The sequence below is a fragment of the Passer montanus genome, unplaced genomic scaffold (genome assembly GCF_014805655.1).
Source record: "Passer montanus isolate IOZ18808 unplaced genomic scaffold, ASM1480565v1 scaffold57, whole genome shotgun sequence".
Taxonomy (NCBI): domain Eukaryota; kingdom Metazoa; phylum Chordata; class Aves; order Passeriformes; family Passeridae; genus Passer; species Passer montanus.
In genome coordinates this window covers 1,617,563-1,637,247 of record NW_024370705.1, presented here as the reverse complement: position 1 = coordinate 1,637,247, position 19,685 = coordinate 1,617,563, and the positions used below count along the sequence as shown (strand labels likewise).

General features: G+C 53.3%; 1 protein-coding gene across 1 annotated transcript; it reads left to right on the top strand.

Moving 5' to 3' along the window:
* The first annotated feature begins 630 nt into the window (after positions 1 to 630).
* EWSR1 (EWS RNA binding protein 1) lies at positions 631 to 19,409 on the top strand. The gene is made up of 17 exons (XM_039725790.1): positions 631 to 662; positions 879 to 930; positions 1,385 to 1,438; positions 2,662 to 2,785; positions 8,092 to 8,278; positions 11,040 to 11,207; positions 11,847 to 12,061; positions 12,671 to 12,851; positions 15,536 to 15,570; positions 16,205 to 16,237; positions 16,853 to 16,971; positions 17,292 to 17,421; positions 17,540 to 17,662; positions 17,736 to 17,913; positions 18,218 to 18,315; positions 18,660 to 18,933; positions 19,051 to 19,409. Exons 3-17 carry the CDS (start codon positions 1,427 to 1,429, stop codon positions 19,088 to 19,090), a joined length of 1,917 nt encoding a protein of 638 aa, XP_039581724.1. The 5' UTR covers positions 631 to 662; positions 879 to 930; positions 1,385 to 1,426; the 3' UTR covers positions 19,091 to 19,409.
* The last annotated feature ends 276 nt before the right edge of the window (positions 19,410 to 19,685 follow it).

Genomic DNA, 19,685 nt, shown 5'->3' with positions numbered 1-19,685 from the left:
AGCTGCAGTCGCTTCAAATTCAGCCTCCTAATTGCCATGTGGATTCATTTTCCATCCCTGCCAGCAAATCAGTTCAGCACAGGCTTTGCTGCTGGGGTTTTCAGGGTTTGGTTCTCCTCCCAGCCAGGGGCTGCCATGGATTGAGGGTCTGGAAGGGAATCACTCCCACCTCCCCAGCTCCAGCCCTTCCAGGGGACAAGTGGCTTTCCAGCCATCCATTTGTGTCCTTGGAAGAGTGAAGGTGGTGAAACCTTCCAGCCCAGCCCTTTCAAAGCAGGGTGCTGGGTTTGTAAGGCTCCAATCCCTGCTTTTCCTTTGTTCCAGCCCCAATCCCCCCCTGCCAGCCCCCTGGGATCCATCCAAGGTGGCGGTTAAATGGAACCGGGGTCATTTGAGATCAAAGTGGCTGCTGCAAACAGCAGGAACAATGAGGGGAAGGGAGGTTTTGTTCCCCTCAAAAAGGAGGGCTGAAAATGTGCATTTACCTTCCACCCTTGGGAAGCTGGAATTCCAGTGGTTTATAGTGAGCTGCAGGAGGAAATTCCAGCTGCTGTGCTCTTGGGCTCTTTAATTTCATTAAGCCTTTATCAACGTTTTTATTCTTTTTCTTCTCCTTTTCTTTTAGATTACAGTACCTATAGCCAAGCTGCAGCTCAGCAGGGGTAAGTAGCTTATCCTCCCTGTTTTAAAAAGATGTAATGAAAGTAAATCATAATTATGGCTTGGGCTTAACTCAGGTATGTTTGGGAATCCTGAGGGTTTTCCTGGAGCTTCGTATTTCCATAGAATCTCAGCAAGAAACCATCGGGCTGCATGAAATTGGTCTGGTGATGCAGATTTGGGGCAAGATTATAAATGTCTTTACATTCACTCCACAGCTACAGCGCCTATGCACCTCAGCCAGCCCAAGGATATGCACAGACCACCCAGGTAAAGCACGGGGAGGGGCTGGAATTCCTGCTCTGTCACCTGTTTGCCAGCAAAACTGGAAACTCCGAGCGGCAGCGTCAGAATCTGTGGTTAAAAGTTGTCTTGGAGCTTCTTCCCCAGCCCAAAGTGCTTTTTAAAAGTGGAAATAACCTCAACAGTCGCCCTTTTTTTGTTAATTTATTCAGTCCTGATCCCAGAAAAGCCAAATTCTTGGTGTGTGTTTGACACCACCACGTTGGTGGGTGTTGTAATCAGAGGTGTAGGAGAGAAAAAAACTGGGGAAAAAAGGGGGGGAATTGCCTGTTGGGAAATGGCAGAATTGGACAAAGGAGGAGGAGGGAATCTGCTTTTTCCCAGTTTTTATTGGTGTGACTGTTCATACTCTCAGTTGGCTGGACTGCAAAATAATGATGGTCTTTAAGAGATTAACTTAATGCTTATTTTTAACCTTTAGAATCCAAGTTACTACAACCACATTTGTCTGCAAACTCCAAGTATGTTTCCAAAGGTAAATTCTTGTCCTCAAAAAGTGCTGTAGGCTTAATTTTCCTTCCCAAGAGGAGGAAGACAGGCTCAGTGTGGGCTGAAAGGAAGGTGATGGTGGCTTATTTTAAATAAAAGTCTTTGGAGACAACAACTGGAAGAGCTGCTCCCAGTTGTAGGTGAGGTGAAGGTGGGAGCAGGATAAGGGTAGGAACAGGAGGCCTCAGCAACTAAAACCAGCTAATTAAACACCTAACCAGCTAATTAAACACCTAACCAGCTAATTAAACCCCTAACCAGCTAATGTCAGCTGTAGGCTCGTGTCCATGGGAAGTTTGCAGCGTTCCCTGCCTCTTGGTGGAGGGAACTCCCAGGGACAGGGATATGCTCAAGGCTTTCCTGCTCCTGGTTGAGACCTGTGCCCTGAGTTCAGGAAGGCTGAATGTCCCAAAAGGTCCAGAGAAATCTGAATTCTTTCAGAATCTGGAGGTCAGAGCTGTCTCCATGTCACTCCTCGAGCTGTATGCAGAGTTTTATCCTAAGCCAGGAGCTGTTGGAAGCTTGCTGGTGCCTGCAGCATGAGCTGGTAGGGCATGGCTTGGGCAGCTGGTGGCACTGCTGGGCACAGCTGCTCCTCTCCTCTCCTCAGTGATTTTCAAGCTGGATTTGGAAACAAAATCAGGGAATGGGTGAGGTGAGAGCTGATCCCTCACTGAGCACATAGGCACCGGAATGGGAGCAGCACCACCGGGATCCTTTGGGTGTTCAATGGATCCCATCCTTCCATGCCTGCACCAACTTCCATCTTTCAAATTAATGGCTGATGGGCATGAAATATACTCCAAATAATTGAATTGAAACCTTCCTCAGGTTTCTTTTAGCCAGCACCAAAGCAGTTTGACACTGAAGTGACTTTTCCTTCGTGCAGTTCTGCCCTCAGAGCGCTCCCATTCCCGTGTTCCAGGTTAAGCCTGGGATGGTGCCTGTGGGTGCTGGTGGTAGCTGTGAGCAGCTGGGAGCTTTCCTGTTTGCTTTCCACAGAGCAGAGGTGTGTGGTGCCAATGTCAAGAGCCTGTCCCTTCAGTCTTGGCAGGGAAAAACCACTCCATAACCTCCTTGCAGAGCTGACCCGGAATTCCCCGCGGCACTTAAACTTTCACAGCAGCCTTGGCTTTGAGAGTGCTCAGCAGCTGCAGTTCCTGGGGGTCACTTGTGCTCATGGATTGAATCTGTGTCCTTTTGGAGCAGACCTACGGGCAGCAGAGCTACGGGACCTACGGGCAGCCCACCGACGTCAGCTACACACAGCCGCAGACCACGGCCACGTACGGGCAGACGGCCTACGCCACCTCCTACGGGCAGCCCCCCACAGGTGAGCCTGCTGGGCTGCTCAGCCTGCACCTCTGCTTGCCCTGGGACAGCCCTTGGTGTCACCCAGGCCATGGGCAGGGACACCTTCCACAGGGTGCTGCAAACCCGGGGCAGACTGGGACACTTCAGGGGGTGCGGCAGCCACAGCTGTGGGTGACCCATGGGAACAATTCCTGCCCAATGTCCCACCCAGCCCTGCCCCCTGGCCATTCCCTCCCAGGGAACAATTCCTGCCCAATGTCCCACCCAGCCCTGCCCTCTGGCCATTCCCTCCCAGTGAACAATTCCCAGTCTCCCATCCATCCCTGGCCTCTGGCAGTGGGAGCCATTCCCTGTGTCCTGTCCCTCCATCCCTTGTCCCCAGTCCCTCTCCAGCTCTCCTGGAGCCCCTTCAGGCCCTGCAAGGGGCTCTGAGCTCTCCCTGGAGCCTTCTCCTCTCCAGGTGAGCACCCCCAGCTCTCCCAGCCTGGCTCCAGCCCTCCACAGCCTCCTCTGGACTGGCTCCAGCAGCTCCAGGTCCTTCATGGAATGGCTTTGGCTGAGAGAGACCTTAAAGCTCATCCAGGGCCACCCCTGCCATGGGCAGGGACACCTTCCACTGTCCCAGGCTGCTCCAAGCCCTGTCCAGCCTGGCCTTGGGCACTGCCAGGGATCCAGGGGCAGCCATGCATGAACAGGAATAAATGCACTGCTGAGTTTTCAGGGCGGGATTTGGGTGCTGTGGGACCCAGCAGGACGTGCTGTGCTCAGAGCAAAGAGAGCAGTGTCCCTGGCTGCTCCTCAGCCCTTCCCTTCCCTGCCAGTCCTGTCACTGGCAGTGACATGGGCCTGTTCTGATCCTGGACCTTCTCCTTCTCATCTTGTGCTTCCCACAGTGCAAGGGGCCAGTCCAGGCTGGACTGTCCTGCTCACTCTTGCATGGAAAATTCTGTCTCATCCTGTCAGAGCTTGAGGTCCCCTTTGGGGACCCCTTGAGGTGTCACTTGGCTTTAGTGCCAAAACCCTTGGGTGTCAGAGCTCACACAGGCAGTGACAGCAGGGCTTGGCAGGGCTGCAGTGCTCTTTGCCATCTCCAGACTCCCAAATGCCATCTTCATGGATAAAATCCTGACCACCAAGACATTGGAGGTGACTCCAGCCCCATTTCCTAGAGGATAAACAGCATCCTGCCCTCCACCTCTGTATGCCCCGTGGTGGTTTTGGGTTTCCAGAGAGATACTTGTTCCTTAATGCTCCATAAACTCTCCCAACGTGTTCTTGGAGCTGGAATTTCCTCCAGACGAGTGTCTTAATGTTTAAAACTATTGAGACAATGTTTAATTCATGTATATTCATGTTTATTTAATGTATGTTTGGGCTGAATATTCAGGAGTTTTAGGAAGCAGATTTTCCTCCCAGTGATTCCTTGGGTGCGTGTCCTGCACATTCCTGGGAGAGACATTATAAACATTTTGTAGTTGGAATTAAACACTTCCCAAAGCAAGGGAATTCCAGGACAGACAGACACTGGGATATCTGGCTACAGAGGCCATTGAGGAATTCTTCACAGGGAGGAGCTGGAAAGAAAATATTAACCAAAATGAAAATATTTACCATCTTCACATGGATCAGGAAAATTCCTGCTTGTGTGATCCATGTCCATTAGCCAGTGTCACTGGGGGTTATCTACAGGGCTTTTTCCTTTCATGTGAGACTACCTAGAGAAAAGTTGGCAGCAAAAAATTATTTGTGAGCTTCCAAAATTCCTTTCTTAGAAATATTTATGTCCCTGTGTCTCCTGTGGCCTCCAGTCCCTCAGGGGTCACAGGAAACTGCTCTGTTTATGTTTTTCCTTCTCCCTTAAGAGGATATTTGCTGGAATAATAATAATAATATCAAGCTTTTTTTTTATTTCTGCACAGCTGCACTTTTTTTTTTAGTAGATGAAAAAAAGATTCATTTTCTTTTCATCCATGAAAAAACCACCAACTTAGAAAGTGGTCAAGCAAGAGATCCTGTCAGCCCACAGAGCTGGGCTGTGGCAGCTCCGGGCACAGAGCCAGGCTGGATTTATCCTTCCTCCACCTGCCTCTCCTTGAGGAGCCAGAGCTGTGGAAAGGAGACTGCAGCCTCTCTCTGCCTCCCTCCCTGCCTTTCATGCTCAATAAACCCCTGGGCCAGACATTGTCATGCCCTGGGACACGTGCAGTTCTTCCAGTTGGATCCAATCCTGTTTTCCTGTGAATCTCCTTTTTGTACTGCAGTTCCTTAAAGCAATTTTTTTTTCCTGAACAGCCTGGGATTTAGGTGAAGTGTTGTTGAGGTCAAGGAAATCCAAGGTGTGTGTGGATGCAGCCTCTCAGGATGGGTGGGAATGGCAGGGATGGATTTTTCCTTGCCCAGGCTCCAGCAATGAGTTACCACCTCCTTCCCTCCCTGGGGCTGCAGGAAAAGGTGTCTGGGAGCCACTCAGTCACTCTGTTCCAGAGAAAAAAGGATTTGGGAGCAGCTCCCTCAGGTTAGGGGCACCCTAAGACCTGTGACTCCTTAATCAGTGCAGGGTGTTAGCAGGAATTCCAGGAGTAAATAAATAAAGAGCATTTTGGTGTCCAGGTGTGCATCTCTTGCAAATGGGAATTGCTCTCTAAAGCCAGCCAGCCCCTGCTTCCCTTTACCTGGGAAATTTGGGGTATGGATGTTGGAATTTCTAAAAGATTTGGAATTAATGAACACACAGCTGCCATAACAACCCAAAATATCCCAGAACAGCCTGGAGAGAGTCAGCTCTGCCCCCCTTCTCCAGCCCCTCACTGCTGGGATAGACACAAGCCAAGCAGGAGGCTTCTCTTCCTGAAGAAATCTCTCTGAATCCAGCCTTTTCCAGCTGATATTCTCTGTGGGTCAAATCCTGCAAGCTTCTCCACCCCTGGAGAATTCCTAGCCTTCAGTAAGGGTTTTTTTTTGAGGGGAATTCAGGCACTTCAAGCAGGTTATTATTCCTTCTGTCACCTTTTCCTTTTCTGCTTTGTCAACTTTCACCTTCCTAGCTGGGAGGGGAGGAGAGAGAAATGGTGTAATAGAAACACCACCCTCAAAAGAACAGCTCTTGAGGGTTCCCACAGTGTCTAAACTGGGCTTGGTTTGTGATTGAGACCAGTGGGATGGGAAATTGCTGCCTTTCCTTTGGGACAAACCCTTCCTGCTGAGCACACTGTTCCACGAGGGAAATGCTCCATCTAGAGCTGAAGCTTTAAAATTCAACTTTTTTTTCTTCTTTTTTTCTTTTTTTTTCCCCTCCCTTTTATCCTGCTGCCTGTGCAGAGCCAGCAAAGCTTTCTGCTCCCAGTAAGAGCACTGGGAGGAGCACCCTACCCTTTTATCCTGCTGCCTGTGCAGAGCCAGCAAAGCTTTCTGCTCCCAGTAAGAGCACTGGGAGAGGGGGCCCAGCTGTGGGAGGAGCACCCTGGGGCTCCAAATCCATGGGGAACAGCCCAGGGCAGGGCTCTGGCTGCAGCTCAGGGGCTGCAGGCTGTACTTAGCCTTTTTTAGTGTGTGGTCAGGCTTTGGCCAGTGAAAATAAGGGTTTATTTAACTCCTGGGATTGGTGCTTCCTGTGGAATTGCTGTCTAGCCTCACATTTAAGTGTTTGAGCTGCTCAAATTTGTCCAAGGCTTTAAAAATCCTCCCGTTGGGCATCATCCCCTTCACCCTTCTCAGCAACACTTTTCAGAGAACAACAGACAGGAATAATAACCATTAAAAGTGATTTTTTTTCTGGTGATTCCTACAAGTTATTTCCCAGTGGGAGTCCAGTTTACATTCCCAGCTTGGCATGGGAATGGGTTGGGGCCAGGGCAGGAAGAGGGAGCAGTGGGCAGAGGGTCCAGGCTGGCCTTGTGGCTTCCCCAGACTCCTGAGGGTCACCACAAAGCTGAACTTGGGGAGTGTTTTTAATTAATTTGCTGTGCAAACTGCCTGCCCTGCTGCTGTTCCTCTTTCCTGCTGCCCTGGGGTGGTGGCAGCAGTGGCAGTGCCATGGTGCTGTGTGAGGGCACACCGAGTTCTGCTGCTGCAAGTGCTGTTTGCTTTGCAAATGAGGCAGCTGGAATTAAATGCTGCAGCCCAATTTGCCTAAAGGAAATGTGTCACAAGCCTCCCGTGTTTATTAAAAATCAAAAGTGATGGAGAAGCTGTTGCCTGCACTGATCCCAGCCATGAGAGCCTTTGGCTGCTCTTTTTTTTTTAATGTTTAACAACATTTTTATTGCTGTTTTTCCATCTAAATCTCATACTCTTAATGTGAAAACTTGCTAGGAAGGTTCTTAGGAGCACAAACCCAGTGTGTTAATGCCTGTTCACCTTTGTCACAAGGCAAATGCCACTATATTATACAGGAGCTGTTTGGGGATCTTGGATATTGTAAAACTGTTGAAAAGGAACTCTGTGAGCTCTCAGCTTTTTCCCTAAACAGAACTGAAATTCTCAGAAAAGGGAAGGTACATAAAACATCAGAAGCTGCCTGGTGTGTCTCTTTTGACCTTTTTCTCATGTGAAAGCAAATGGAAAGTGCTTTTCTTTTGTTTCCAGCTTTACTGATTTAAAATAAGCCTTCAGAAATGCCTCTGAAAGACTTCCAGGCCAGGTTTTGTGCCTTTTATTTCTCAGAAAAGCTAAAAGGATGGGACTGTACTTGCTAAATCAGTTGGATTTATTTTATTTTGGAGCTCAAGGGGGTTTGTTACCCTCCTTTTGTTGAAGAGATGCTCCCTGTCTCAGCTTGCCCTGCCTGAGCTCTGGTTGCAGTAAACAATCCTGAGTGCTGGTCCAGGGGTGCCTTCCAGAAAGCTCCTGGGAGTGGGATTTTGGGATGCTGAGGAGCTGGAGGCTGAGGCTTCCCAGGGTAGGGGGTGAGGAAGGCAAAGGGGCAGGGTGATGATTTTTGGGTTGTCTGGGGTGGCTTTGTGGTGGTAAAGCTGTGTCTGTGATGAGTCCTAGCAGCATCACAAGGGCCAGAGTCTGAGATATTTGGGAAAAATCCTTGAGATATTTGGGAACGCTGGAGAGGGACTTGGACAAGGTTCTGGAGGGGCAGGATAAGGGGGGATGGCTTAGGGCTAGATGGGGTGCTGGGGAGCTGAGGAGGTGGCACAGAGCAGCCGTGGCTGCCCCGGCAGTGCCCGGGGCCAGGCTGGACAGGGCTTGGGGCACCCTGGGGCAGTGGGAGGTGTCCCTGCCATGGCAGGGGCACGGAGAGCCAGCCTCGAGCTCCCCTGCAGCCAGCCCACGCTGCACGGGGCTGCAGCGGGGCTGAGGCGTGCTGTGTTGCAGGTTACAGCGCCCCGGCCGCGCCCCCTGCCTACAGCCAGCCCGTGCAGGGCTACGGCAGCGCCGCCTACGACAGCAGCACGGCCACCGTCACCAGCAGCCAGAGCTCGTACGCCGCGCCCGCCGCCTACGGCACCCAGCCCGCCTACCCGGCCTACGGGCAGCAGCCGGCGCCGGCCGCGCCCGCCAGGTACCGCCCTCACCAGCCTCCTCACCATCCTCCTCCTCCTCGGTGCCATCCTCCTCTTCCTCATCCTTCTCCTCCTCACCGTCCTCCTCCTCATCAGCAGCACCAGCCTCATCCTCATCCTCCTCCTCCTCACCATACTCATCCTCCTCCTCACCCTCACCATCCTCCTTCTCATCCTTCTCCTCACCATCCTTATCCTCCTCCTCCTCATCGGTGTCATCCTTCTCTTCCTCACCATCCTCCTCCTCATCATCAACACCAGCCTCATCCTCCCCCTCCTCATCCTTCCCCTCCTCATCCTTCTCCTCCTCACCATCCTCCTCCTCATCAGCACCAGCCTCATCTTCCTCATGCTCCTCCTCCTCACCGTCCTCATCCTTCTCCTCATTGACACCATCCTGATCTTCCTCATCCTTCTCCTCACCATCCTTCTCCTCCTCCTCATCAGCACCATCCTTATTCTCCTCTTCATCAGCACCATCCTCCTCCTCCTCATCGGCATCATCCTCCTCTTCCTTCTCTTCTTCTTTCTCCTTCTCCTTCTTTTCCTTCTTCTCCTTTTCCTTGCTCTTCCTCCTTCTCCTTCGTCTTTTCTTCTTCCTCCTTTTCCTTCTCTTCTTCCTCCTTCTCATCCTTTTTCTGCACCCCTTTCTCATCTTGCTCCCCCTCCTCCATGTCACCATCCTCCTCTTCCTTCTTCTTCCTTCTCCTTCTTTTCCTCCTTCTTCTCTGTCTCTTCTTCCTTCTCCATCCCTTCTTCCTCCTTCTTCTCTTCCTTCTCCTCCACCTCTCCTTATCTTTCTCTTCCTCCTTTTTTCTTCTTCCTCCTTCTCATCCTTTTTCTCCACCCCTCCCTCATCTTGTCTCCCTCCTCCTCATCACCATCCTCCTCCTCTTCCTTCTTCTTCCTTCTTCTTTTCCTTCTTCTTCTCTCTCTTCTTCCTTCTCCTTCTCCATCCCTTTTTCCTCCTTCTTCTCATCCTTCTCCTCCACCCCCTCCTTATCCTTCTCTTCCTCCTTTTTTCTTCCTCCTCCTTCTCTTCTTCCTCCTTCTTCTCCTCTTGTTACTCCTCCTTCTCCTTCTCTTGTTCTTCACCCCTTTTTCTCCTCATCCTTCTCCTCTACCACCTCCCTATCCTTTGCTTCCTCCCACTCCTCCTTTTTTTCTTTTTCCTCCTCCTTCTCTTCTTTTTCCCTCTCATCCTCTTCTTACTCCTACTCGTCCTTCCCTTCCTTCTCCATCTCCCATGACTCCTCTTCCTCCTCCTCCTTCTCTCCTTCCTCCTCCTTCTTTGCTTCTTCCTCTGTCTCCTCCTCCTCCTCTTGTTCTTCCTTCTTCATCTCTAGTTACTCCTTCTTTTTCCTCCTCTTCATTCCCCTTCTCTTCATTCTTCCCTTCTTTTTTTTCTTCCTTCTCCTCATTCCCCTTCTCTTCCTCCTTCTCCTCATTCTCCTCCTCCTCATTCCCCTTCTCTTCCTCCTTCTCCTCATTCTCCTCCTCCTCATTCCCCTTCTCCTCCTCCTCCCCCTCCTGCCCATGTCCCCGGGCTGCCCCAGCTGCGGGGCAGTGGCAGCCCCCCCTCCCGGGCAGGGAGCAGTGTGTGAGGCCGTGCTGTGCTCCAGCCCCGGGCCAGCGCCGTTCCTGCAGGACCAGGAGCCACGTCAGGCTCGGCGCTCTGGGCTGCAGCAGAGGGCTGCGTCCTGCCTGCTCCCAGTCCCGGGGTCAGGCAGGATGCTGGGTGGATGCACAGGCTGCAAAACATTTCCTCTTTAAATCTCAGCCCTCTGGGCACTGCCTGTCAGCTATTGAGTGGAATTGTTTGCTCAGAGGATATGAAGAGTTTAGAATACATAATGGAAGCTTGTTTGGAAGTGAGTAAAAGCTGATTTATTCCCTTACCTGGTGTCTGTAGCAAGCACTGTGGGAAGGAAGGGCAGAGCCTGGCACAGCTCTGACAGGTTACACTTCAAAGGGATGTAAATTTGCTGGATGAATCCTGACACTGTATAATTTTTCCCAGCTTCTACAGCAAAAGCAGCTTCACTCTTTTTACTCCATTCTGAGAAGCAAATAGAAATTAAGGACTCATAGAATCCTTGGAGTTAGAAAAGCCCCCTGAGATCATGGAGGCCACCACCAACCCTCTCCCCAAGTGCCACATTCACACAGCTTGTAAACTTTGGGGCAAACAGAGGGGGATGTGTGAATCACATGCAAAGGGTTCTCAAATTTCAGGCCTTCAGAGTTAATTCTAAATACACAATTGTGAGTGGTTTGGGCTGGAGGGGACCTTTAAAGGTCATCCAGCCCAAGCCCTGCATCCTTCCTCCTCTCTGGGATCATTGGGGATAACGTGTATGAAGCAATATCTGCCTGAGCTGGATTCTGAACCAAACAATGAGGCATTTCACTGCCTGCCCTGCTGCCTGCTTCTGCTCCTGCTTCCTCAGGGCTCTGCAGGAGCAGCCTTGCTGGCATTCCACATCCTCCACTCAGCCCCCAAGTGTGAACCCTGTGGCTTTGGGATGAGCAGGAGCTGTGGTGTTCTCTGTTCAGGACCCTGCCTGGGCCTTTCCTGGAGTGTAAAATTGTGTTTAATACCTTTTTATTGGCTGCTGCCAGGGTGGCTGTCACCAATCAAGGCCAGCTTTAGTGCTACCCCGAAAAAGAGCTCACAAGCCTCAGTCCTGCAGGATCTGAGCCCTTTGCTGCTGCCAGCTGTGGGGCTGGGCACCAATGCTGTTCCATATTTCTCCCCAGACCCCAGGATGGCAGCAAACCAGCAGAGACCAGCCAGCCTCAGTCCAGCACGACAGGCTACAGCCAGCCCAGCCTGGGCTACGGGCAGAGCAACTACAGCTACCCCCAGGTGCCTGCCAGCTACCCCATGCAGCCTGTCACTGCTCCACCCTCCTACCCTCCAACCAGGTAATGCTTGGCAGTGCTCGGGTTAGGGCCTTTCCGGGGGGATTTTATGGAAAAGGAGCTTTGGTGGCCTGGGAGGAGGAGCTGTGCTTCCTGTAGTTGTTGGGGTGGGGATGGGGAGGCTGTGGCTGGGTGTGGAAGTGTCTCTGCATGTGCATGTCTGAGAAGGAGAATGATGACAAATGGGTTTAAGACATTTTCTCCTTTTTTGAAATTTTAAGACTTGAGAATTTTAAGAGTTTTCCTAGAGTGAGCTTTTGCTGCCTCCTTCCATGTACAGCTTAGCCCAGGAGCTCCCTTCTCCCTTGAGGTGTGTTTAATGTGACTTCTAAAACGTACACTTTGAAATTCTCAAAGCCCCAGCTGCATGAGAGGAGCTTCTTTTATCCAGGGCTCCATTACCACTGAGTTTTGCCCTGGCACTTGTTCCTTTTCCTAGAGGTGAATAAACTGGGATTGGCCACGTGGTTTTTGCTTTCACAGCCCTCAAGACTGGCCTCCATAGGATGACTTCAGCTTTTAAAGTGATTTCCAGCACTAAATAGAGCCTCTAATTGCATTGCCTTCCAGCATGAGCCACTCCATGCACGCTGCCAGGGAATTGCCTCACCATCCCACCTTTCCCATGCTTTTCTCTTCCAGCTATTCCTCCACACAGCCAAGCAGTTACGATCAGAGCACTTACTCCCAGCAGAGCAGCTACGGGCAGCAGAGCTCCTATGGCCAGCAGACCAGTTATGGCCAGCAGAGCAGCTATGGCCAGCAGCCACCTCCCACCAGTTACCCACCTCCCACGGGATCCTACAGCCAGGCCCCCAGCCAGTACAGCCAGCAGAGCAGCAGCTACGGCCAGCAGAGTGAGTGGCAGCCTGGGAAGGAGCCCTGGCCTTGGTTTGGATCCAAAACTCAGAGATGGGTTGAAGGGAGAGGGGGCTGGAGCAGGGGTTTGGCCTTTCTTCGTGAAAAATGGCATCTCTGGAGGCTGTGGTGGGTTGGGATGGGGAAAGGGAAGGTTCCACACTTCAGGGGAAAGGGAGCACAGAGGCACAAAGTATTTGTGGGGAGGAGTTGAGGGGGCTCAGCCTGGAGAAAAGGAGGCTCAGGAGGCTTGGGGGGACCTGGCTCTGCTCAGAGCAGGAGGGGGCAGGTCAGGCTCTGCTCCCAGGGAACCCGGACAGGATGAGAGGGAGCAGCCTCAGGCTGGGCCAGGGGAGGGGCGGGGTGGATGTTGGGAACAGTTCTTCATGTTGCTCAGGCCCTGGGCAGTGGTGCAGTCCCCATCCCTGGAGGGGTTTAACAGTGGATGTGGCACTTGGGGACACGGCACAGCGGTGGCCTTGGCTGGGGGAACAGCTGAAATCAGCGCCCTCAGAGGGATATTCCCAAGCTGAACAACTGCAGTGTGGCTGGAGCTGAGGGCGGGAGAAGGGGCTGCCTCTCCCTGACCTGTTTGCACCCTTCCCCAGGCTCGTTCCGCCAGGACCATCCCAGCAGCATGAACATGTACGGGCAGGAATCCGGAGGCTTCTCCGGCCCCGGGGAGAGCCGGAGTCTGAGCGGCCCCGATAGCCGGGGCAGGGGACGAGGGGGATATGAGCGAGGAGGCATGAGCAGAGGTGGGCGGGGAGGAGGACGCGGTGGAATGGGGTAAGAGCAAAGCTTTTCTCCTTTTCTCTAATTCTGGTTTACCCATAGGTATTTGAAACGCAAAAGAAGGGACTGAAAGGTTGACGTTCCCAGCTGTGTTTCCATGGAGGACGTGTCTGTGTAGCAGCATGGCTTGTCATCCATGGAAACATTATCCTAAGGGAAATAGGAGCAGGATGGTTGGTTTGTCCTGCAGCTGGTTGGGCCCCCAGGGAGGGGGAAATTGGGGGTAATGCTGGCCCTGGCACTTTCAGCTCCCTTCGTGGTCGCCCAGAGGTGGAATCCTCTGTGGGGTTTAACAGTAAACTCTGGGTGGAACACACACAAACCTCCCACCAGCTCCAGGGGATGCTCCCTGTGCCTCAGGAGTGGGGATTTTGGCAGGGCAGGAGCCTTGTCAGCCTCCTCCCACGGAGCCTGCGAGCTCGGAGTGCCAGTGGAGAAGGAGCCCGAGGACAGAGAGAGAAGTGCTCTGGCTCCCAGGTCTGCTCCCCCTCGGAGCATTCAGGTGCTCTGAATCAGTTTGGCCATTTCACCTGATGGCACAACCTGGTTTGGTGCCACCTGTGCCTTCAGGTGTGTCCCCATCCGTGGAGGTCGCTCCGATAGAGGCGAGGGAGGAGAACTAATCCCAAAGGCTTCTCTGAGAGAGAATTCACAGCTTTGTGTGTGTTCCATCACCTCACCCCGTTGCTCCGAGCTATGCAGAGTGTCCCCAGGTGTGGCACAGGACACGCTGTGCCCACCCCGGTGCTGGCAGGGGGGCTATAATGGCAGCTGCCCTCCAGAGGCCACTTCTTTTGTGGCACAGCCCGGTGACAGCCCCGGTTTGGCAGTGGGTGGCCCCATTCTGCATAGCTCTGCTGCAGCCCATTGACGTGGCATGAAATCTTTATCAGAGAAATCCAAGAAAGAATGGAAAGGGCTGGTTTGTGTGGGAACACATCCAGCTTGGAATTGGCACGGGTGGAACAGAGTTCCAGGGATCTGCATAAAGATTTCAGCCGTGCTGTATTGATCTCTTAACGATGAAAGTAGATGTAGACACCTGAAATGTCTATCATCACATCTTCAAATTTCTAGCCCCTTCCGAGCTTCTCATTGCCAAAGATTTGTCACCTGTCTCTGATCTCACACCTTAATCCCAGCTCAAATTTGCCTCCCGAGCGATTTCCCACCTGGCCAGACCCTTACAAAGGGTCCCCCCCTGCCCCAGCCTTATGGACGTAGAGTTTGTGATGTCCATAGCACAGGTGGCTTCAGGGGACACCCAGGGCAGGTAGGGGAACTCGGCCCACCTTAGCATGCTGTGGTGATGGATTTCAGTGTCTCCAGCAGGTAAGGAGCTCGATGTTATTAACATGCTCTTTTTCATTGCCTCGATGATTTGATATTTTTATGAAAATGGAAAACTTTTTAACATGCTTTGTCGCATTTATATGCTACAGGTTACAAAGTGAGAGCCTTGTAAACACCTCAATACTTAAAAAGTACCCGTACTCAGTACTCAGCCGGCAGCATAATGAAAAGTGGGACTAGACACGGTGTCCATATGGAGAGGAAAAATATACATAGAATATTTTTAACCCAATGTATTGATTGTATAAACGGAATCCTTCTGTAACTTTGGTAACTGCATACTTGTTGTTTGGTAATAAAACCAGAGGAGGGTATACTACTACTTTAGAATTGTGTAACGTTAAAGAAAAAAAAAAAAGTGTAAAAATCTTATGTTTAAAAAGAGAGACATTACGTAAATGGTGTGTACTTTAACGAGAGGAGGCAAAGCTGCATGCAACAGCTCGAAATTCTGTATTGATTTTTTTTTCCCAGTATTAGAGGTGCAATACTTGCTAGAAAAATTCACGGTGCTCTCCCTCCTCTGCTCAGCTCCTTCCAAACAGCTTGCTGGCTCACCCAAAAAAAGAGCAAGAAACAGCCCAAATCCTTTCTCAAGGTGGCATTTTCCTACTTCACCACCACGCTCCAAAGCAGTTTTAGCTGTGAGTGCTGCAGCCAAAGCTTTTGGTGAAAGCTGCGGCCCTGTTTGCATTGGCACCTGCCCAAAAGTGAGTGTGTCCACAAAGCTGCACCCCAGGCCTTGGAGCCCCCGCTGTACTCTGTAAGTTCTCCCTCCAGAGAGTTGTTAAATTCAGTAGTGACCTGAATGTATGGCTTTATTTTGAGGGTTTTAGGGGCGATGTCAGCTGAACTGTGTTGTAGGTCTCGCGTGTGGTTTGTCTCCTTTTACGCTGTTAAATGTCAGGGACCCGCGGGCCCGCGCTGCCACAGGCTGAGGGTGCACCTTGGTGGACACACCGAGGGGAGGGAGTTGACCACTGAAACACCCCCAAATTGCTCTTCATCAACAACACCAACAAAAACCACCACTTTGATTACAAACAAATTTCTCAGCCAAGTATTGCACTGATGATACCCGAGTAATAACGCCAGGGCACCGACGGCAAAGCGGTGCCTCAAACCACACCAAGGTTGCTTTATATGTAAAGAAAATTTGAGCGAGCTGCCCTGAAGAAAGGCCTAGTGCCGAGATGAGAGAGAGACAGAGAGATGTTTGGAGATGTTTAGCCAGTGCCCTTCTCCCCTGTGAGCCGCAGAGGCTCAGAGCGGTGCTGGCTTTGTAAAGGGAAAGGCCTTCATTTCTTCGTTTATCCCCCCAGCAGCGCTGGAGAGCGAGGTGGCTTCAATAAGCCTGGTGGTAAGTTTTTGAGCATTACAATGGATAGTGTTAAAAAAAAAAAAAAAAATTGCAGTCAGTTTTTTTTTTTAGCACGAAGTGTAATTTTTTATTCGTTTAAGTGGTTTAAAAATGACAATATGCAACCAGACTGTAATGGGTACTGCCGGCGATGCCCAGGGGTATGCGGACACAGTGGAAGAGTTGAGCAACCACTCCTGTAATTTTGGGGAAAAGAAATGGTTTGGATGTAATAAATCTTTTTTCTTTTTTTTTTTATATATATAGATATATTAAGTAACTTTTATTAATGAACTTAAAAACTGATTGGCTTGGTAAAACCTTTTAAAAAATCAGCGTTAATAGTGGTTAACAGTTTGAAACCTGCTAAAAAAAATCAGTGTAATAGTGGTTAACGGTTTGAAAGCTGCTAAAAAAACAGTGTAATAGTGGTTATTGGTTGGAAAAAATGCTTAAAACCAGTGTAATAGTGGTTTTTGGTTGGAAGAAGTGCTAAAAGAGCCACCTGATGGCCCAGTAAGGTGCAGTGCTGCTCTTGTGCGGCGCAGGTCGTAGCTAGTGTTGTGTGTGTCGGTTCTCCAGCCCGCAGGGCCCCCACTAACACCCTTCCCTGTGCTTCTCTCCCGCCTGGCAGGACACATGGAGGAAGGACCCGACCTGGATTTAGGTAATTCCCACCAAACTCTGTCCCGAGGCTGTGAAACAGACGTTTGTGTCCTCGCTCCGAGGGCTGCGGCCACCGCGGTGTCACCCACCGCCACTTCCAGCCTTTCTGGCTGTTCCCATCATTGCTTCCTTCCCAAACAGCTGGAAAACCAGCACACGTGGTTGGGAGATGCTCCCCCTTCTCTGCAGGAATTCGGGGGGTTGGGGGCTGCTCTGGAGCTCTTCCAGGGAGCCTGCAGCCCCCCCAGAGCCTCGTCCGTGGCTTGTCCCTTCCTGTCACACAGGCGTGTCTGGAAGTTCTGCGTCAGCCTTCCAGCATCGGAAAAGGGGGGTGGATGTCCTTGTGTGGGAGCCCAGGGGCCACCAAGGTCTTCCTCATCTTTCCTCTGGGATGTGTCCTGAAATAACCTGGGGGTTCTTCCCACGTGGGTGGGTGTGGGCTCTGTGTGGCCGTGGCACTCAGGAGGTGAGGGAGGGGACAGTCCCCTCCCTTGGGCCTGGCTTTCCTGGTACTCCCAGAGGGCAAAGCTGCAGCCCTGGAGGGGATGAGGGGATGGAAAGAACTCGGCCCTGGGGTATCCCTGCCCTTCCTCTGACCCCGGGAATTGTCTCCTAGGCCCCCCTATGGACCCGGAGGAGGACTCGGACAGCACTGCAGTCTATGTGCAGGGACTCAATGACAATGTGACCCTGGAGGATCTGGCAGATTTCTTCAAACAGTGCGGTGTTGTCAAGGTGAGGGGACACCAGTGACCCCCCACTGGCAGGGGGAAAAGGGTCACCCACCTCCTCCTCTTCCTCCTCCTGCTCCCTGCCCATTGCTCACATCCTTCTGGCCCCTCATGTCCAGGCTCTGGGAGAGGCCTGGCAGTGCTGTTTAGGGCCTGTCCCTTCATTTTCGGGGTGTCTGGGCAGTTGCTGCCATCCATGGTGGGCCTAGGGTCCCTTTCTTCTGTCCTGGAGTCCCTGGAGTGAGCTGCTGGAAGGCAGAACAGAGTAAATCCCCGCTGGGCTGTGGGGGGACAGGGCTGGGGTGACACTCCACTGTCCCTTAGATGAACAAGAGGACGGGGCAGCCCATGATAAACCTCTACATCGACAAGGAAACGGGCAAGCCCAAGGGCGATGCCACCGTGTCCTACGATGACCCGTCCACTGCCAAAACAGCCGTGGAATGGTTCGATGGTGAGTGCTGGGGGGCGTTTTGGGGTGGAATTCCAAAAGCTCCCAAGTGTGGGAAGCACCCGGGTGCCGCTGTGTGAATGAGGATTCACCGATGCTCCTGCCGTTGTGTCCCTCCCAGGGAAGGATTTCCAGGGGAGCAAGCTGAAGGTGACCCTGGCACGGAAGAAGGGCCCGATGAACAGCCTGAGGGGCGGGATGCCCCCCCGGGAGCAGCGGGGAATGCCCCCACCCCTCCGTGGAGGTACCTGCAGCCCCCCCGCGCTGCTGCCCGTCCTTCCCGAGGCCCCCAGCACTAACAGGGCTCCTTCCCGCAGGTCCAGGGGGTCCCGGTGGCCCAGGGGGCCCCAGCGGGCCCAGCGGCCCCATGGGCAGGATGGGGGGCAGAGGTGGAGACAGGGGTGGCTTCTCCTCGAGAGGACCGCGGGGCTCGCGGGGAAACCCGTCCGGAGGGAGCGTCCAGCACCGCGCCGGGGACTGGCAGTGCCCCAACCCGTGAGTACCCCACGCCTGTGCCACGGGGCATCCCAGCAGCTGGCCAGGGCTGCGGGGCCTTTCCCAAAATCTCCTGCTGGGCCTTCCCAGGAAGCAGCTTCCAGCTGGCACAGAGGGAGGGACGGGGTCACTCCTGGGGGCTGGGGGTGAAGCACAGCTCCTGTGGGCAGCCAGACCCGCTGCGGGAGCCATGCCCCACGTCCTGCCCTTGTGTCCCTCTCCACGTGCTCTCCTGCTCGTGCTTCCCAATGTCACCCCAGCTGGAATGCTGTCCCACTCTGGGCTAACTGGAATTTGTCCCCAGGGGCTGCGGAAACCAGAACTTTGCCTGGAGAACAGAGTGCAACCAGTGCAAGGCGCCCAAACCGGAGGGGTTCCTCCCGCCCCCCTTCCCTCCTCCAGGTACGTTTGGGGGGTTCACAGCCCCGCTTCTCAGCAGGACACCCCAGGCCCGGCCTCGGGCTCCTTGGGGAATGGCTGGGCCAGCTCCGGGAGCTGCCAGGCCTTCATCCCTCCGTGAGCCATGACATGGACACTGGGATTGCTCCTGTGCCTCCTGGATTTGGGGCGCTGTCAGCAGCACCCCGACTCCCCAGGGCCTTAATGAACCCCGAATCCCCTCGGGGCTCCCAGCCCTTCTCCTGCTGCTCCTGCCGGAGCTGGGCGTGCTGTGCCGGTGTGGTGGGGAGCGCGGGAGCGGGATGTGCTCCCTTGGGCTCACTCCCGGCTCTCTCCTCCTCCCGCAGGCGGTGACCGCGGCCGGGGCGGCCCCGGGGGGATGCGGGGCGGGCGCGGCGGGGGCCTCATGGAGCGAGGCGGGCCCGGAGGGATGTTCCGGGGCGGCCGCGGCGGAGACCGAGGCGGATTCCGAGGTGGCCGGGGCATGGACCGAGGCGGCTACGGCGGAGGCGGCCGGAGAGGAGGAGGAGGAGGCGGCCCCGGGGGACCCCCCGGACCCCTCATGGAGCAGATGGGAGGAGGAGGCAGAGGACGGCGCGGAGGGCCGGGAAAGATGGACAAGTATGGATGGAGGGGCAGGGAGTGAGGGGAGGGGACACTGGGGAGGGAGAGACACTGTCCTCCCCGACCTGGGGAGGGCTCCTGGACCCCACGACTGACCCCTATCCCGCCCCACAGGGGCGAACACCGCCAGGATCGCCGAGACCGGCCCTACTAACGCCGCCCCCTCAGAGCCGCATTTACTACCAGATTTATTTTTTAAACCAGAAAAAAAAAATGTTTTAAATTTATAATTCCATATTTATAATGTTGGCCACAACATTATGAGTCCTCCTTGTCTGTACTTTAGTATTTTTCACCGTTTGTGGAGAAACATTAAAACCAAGTTCAACGGTAGCGTGATGAATTCTTTCTTCCCCCCCTCCCCCAAAATAAAACCGGTTGTTTAACGCGCCCCCGCCCCTCCTCGCCTGTAACGCTGTGAACGGTTGTGACGGTTGTTTTTTTAAATAAAATTCCCGCTGTTTGTAACCGCACCATTGCTGGCCTTTCTTGAGAGCGCCCCTGGGAGCCGGGGGGGCGCGGCCCCCGGCCCGGCCGGGGTAGGAGGGATGGAGGGGAGGGACGGAGCCGCCCGGTGCATCCCGCCGTGCCTCAGTTTCCCCTCCGGGTGTGAGTTCCGGGCTAGGGAGGCTGGGGGGAGGAGGAGCAGATCAATGGGAGCGGGGAGCCACACCCGGGCGGGGGTGGGGGAATGTCACCGACTGTCGCTATGTGTCACCTGTGTCACCCCGTGCCCCTCCCGTGCCCCC

What these genes read in the sequence shown, in the direction of transcription:
- EWSR1 (XM_039725790.1), top strand. An exon ending in GGAGGACGCGGTGGAATGGG is followed by an intron (nt 12,852 to 15,535) that starts GTAAGAGCAAAG and finishes TCCCCCCAGCAG; the next exon opens with CGCTGGAGAGCGAGGTGGCT. An exon ending in AGGACCCGACCTGGATTTAG is followed by an intron (nt 16,238 to 16,852) that starts GTAATTCCCACC and finishes ATTGTCTCCTAG; the next exon opens with GCCCCCCTATGGACCCGGAG.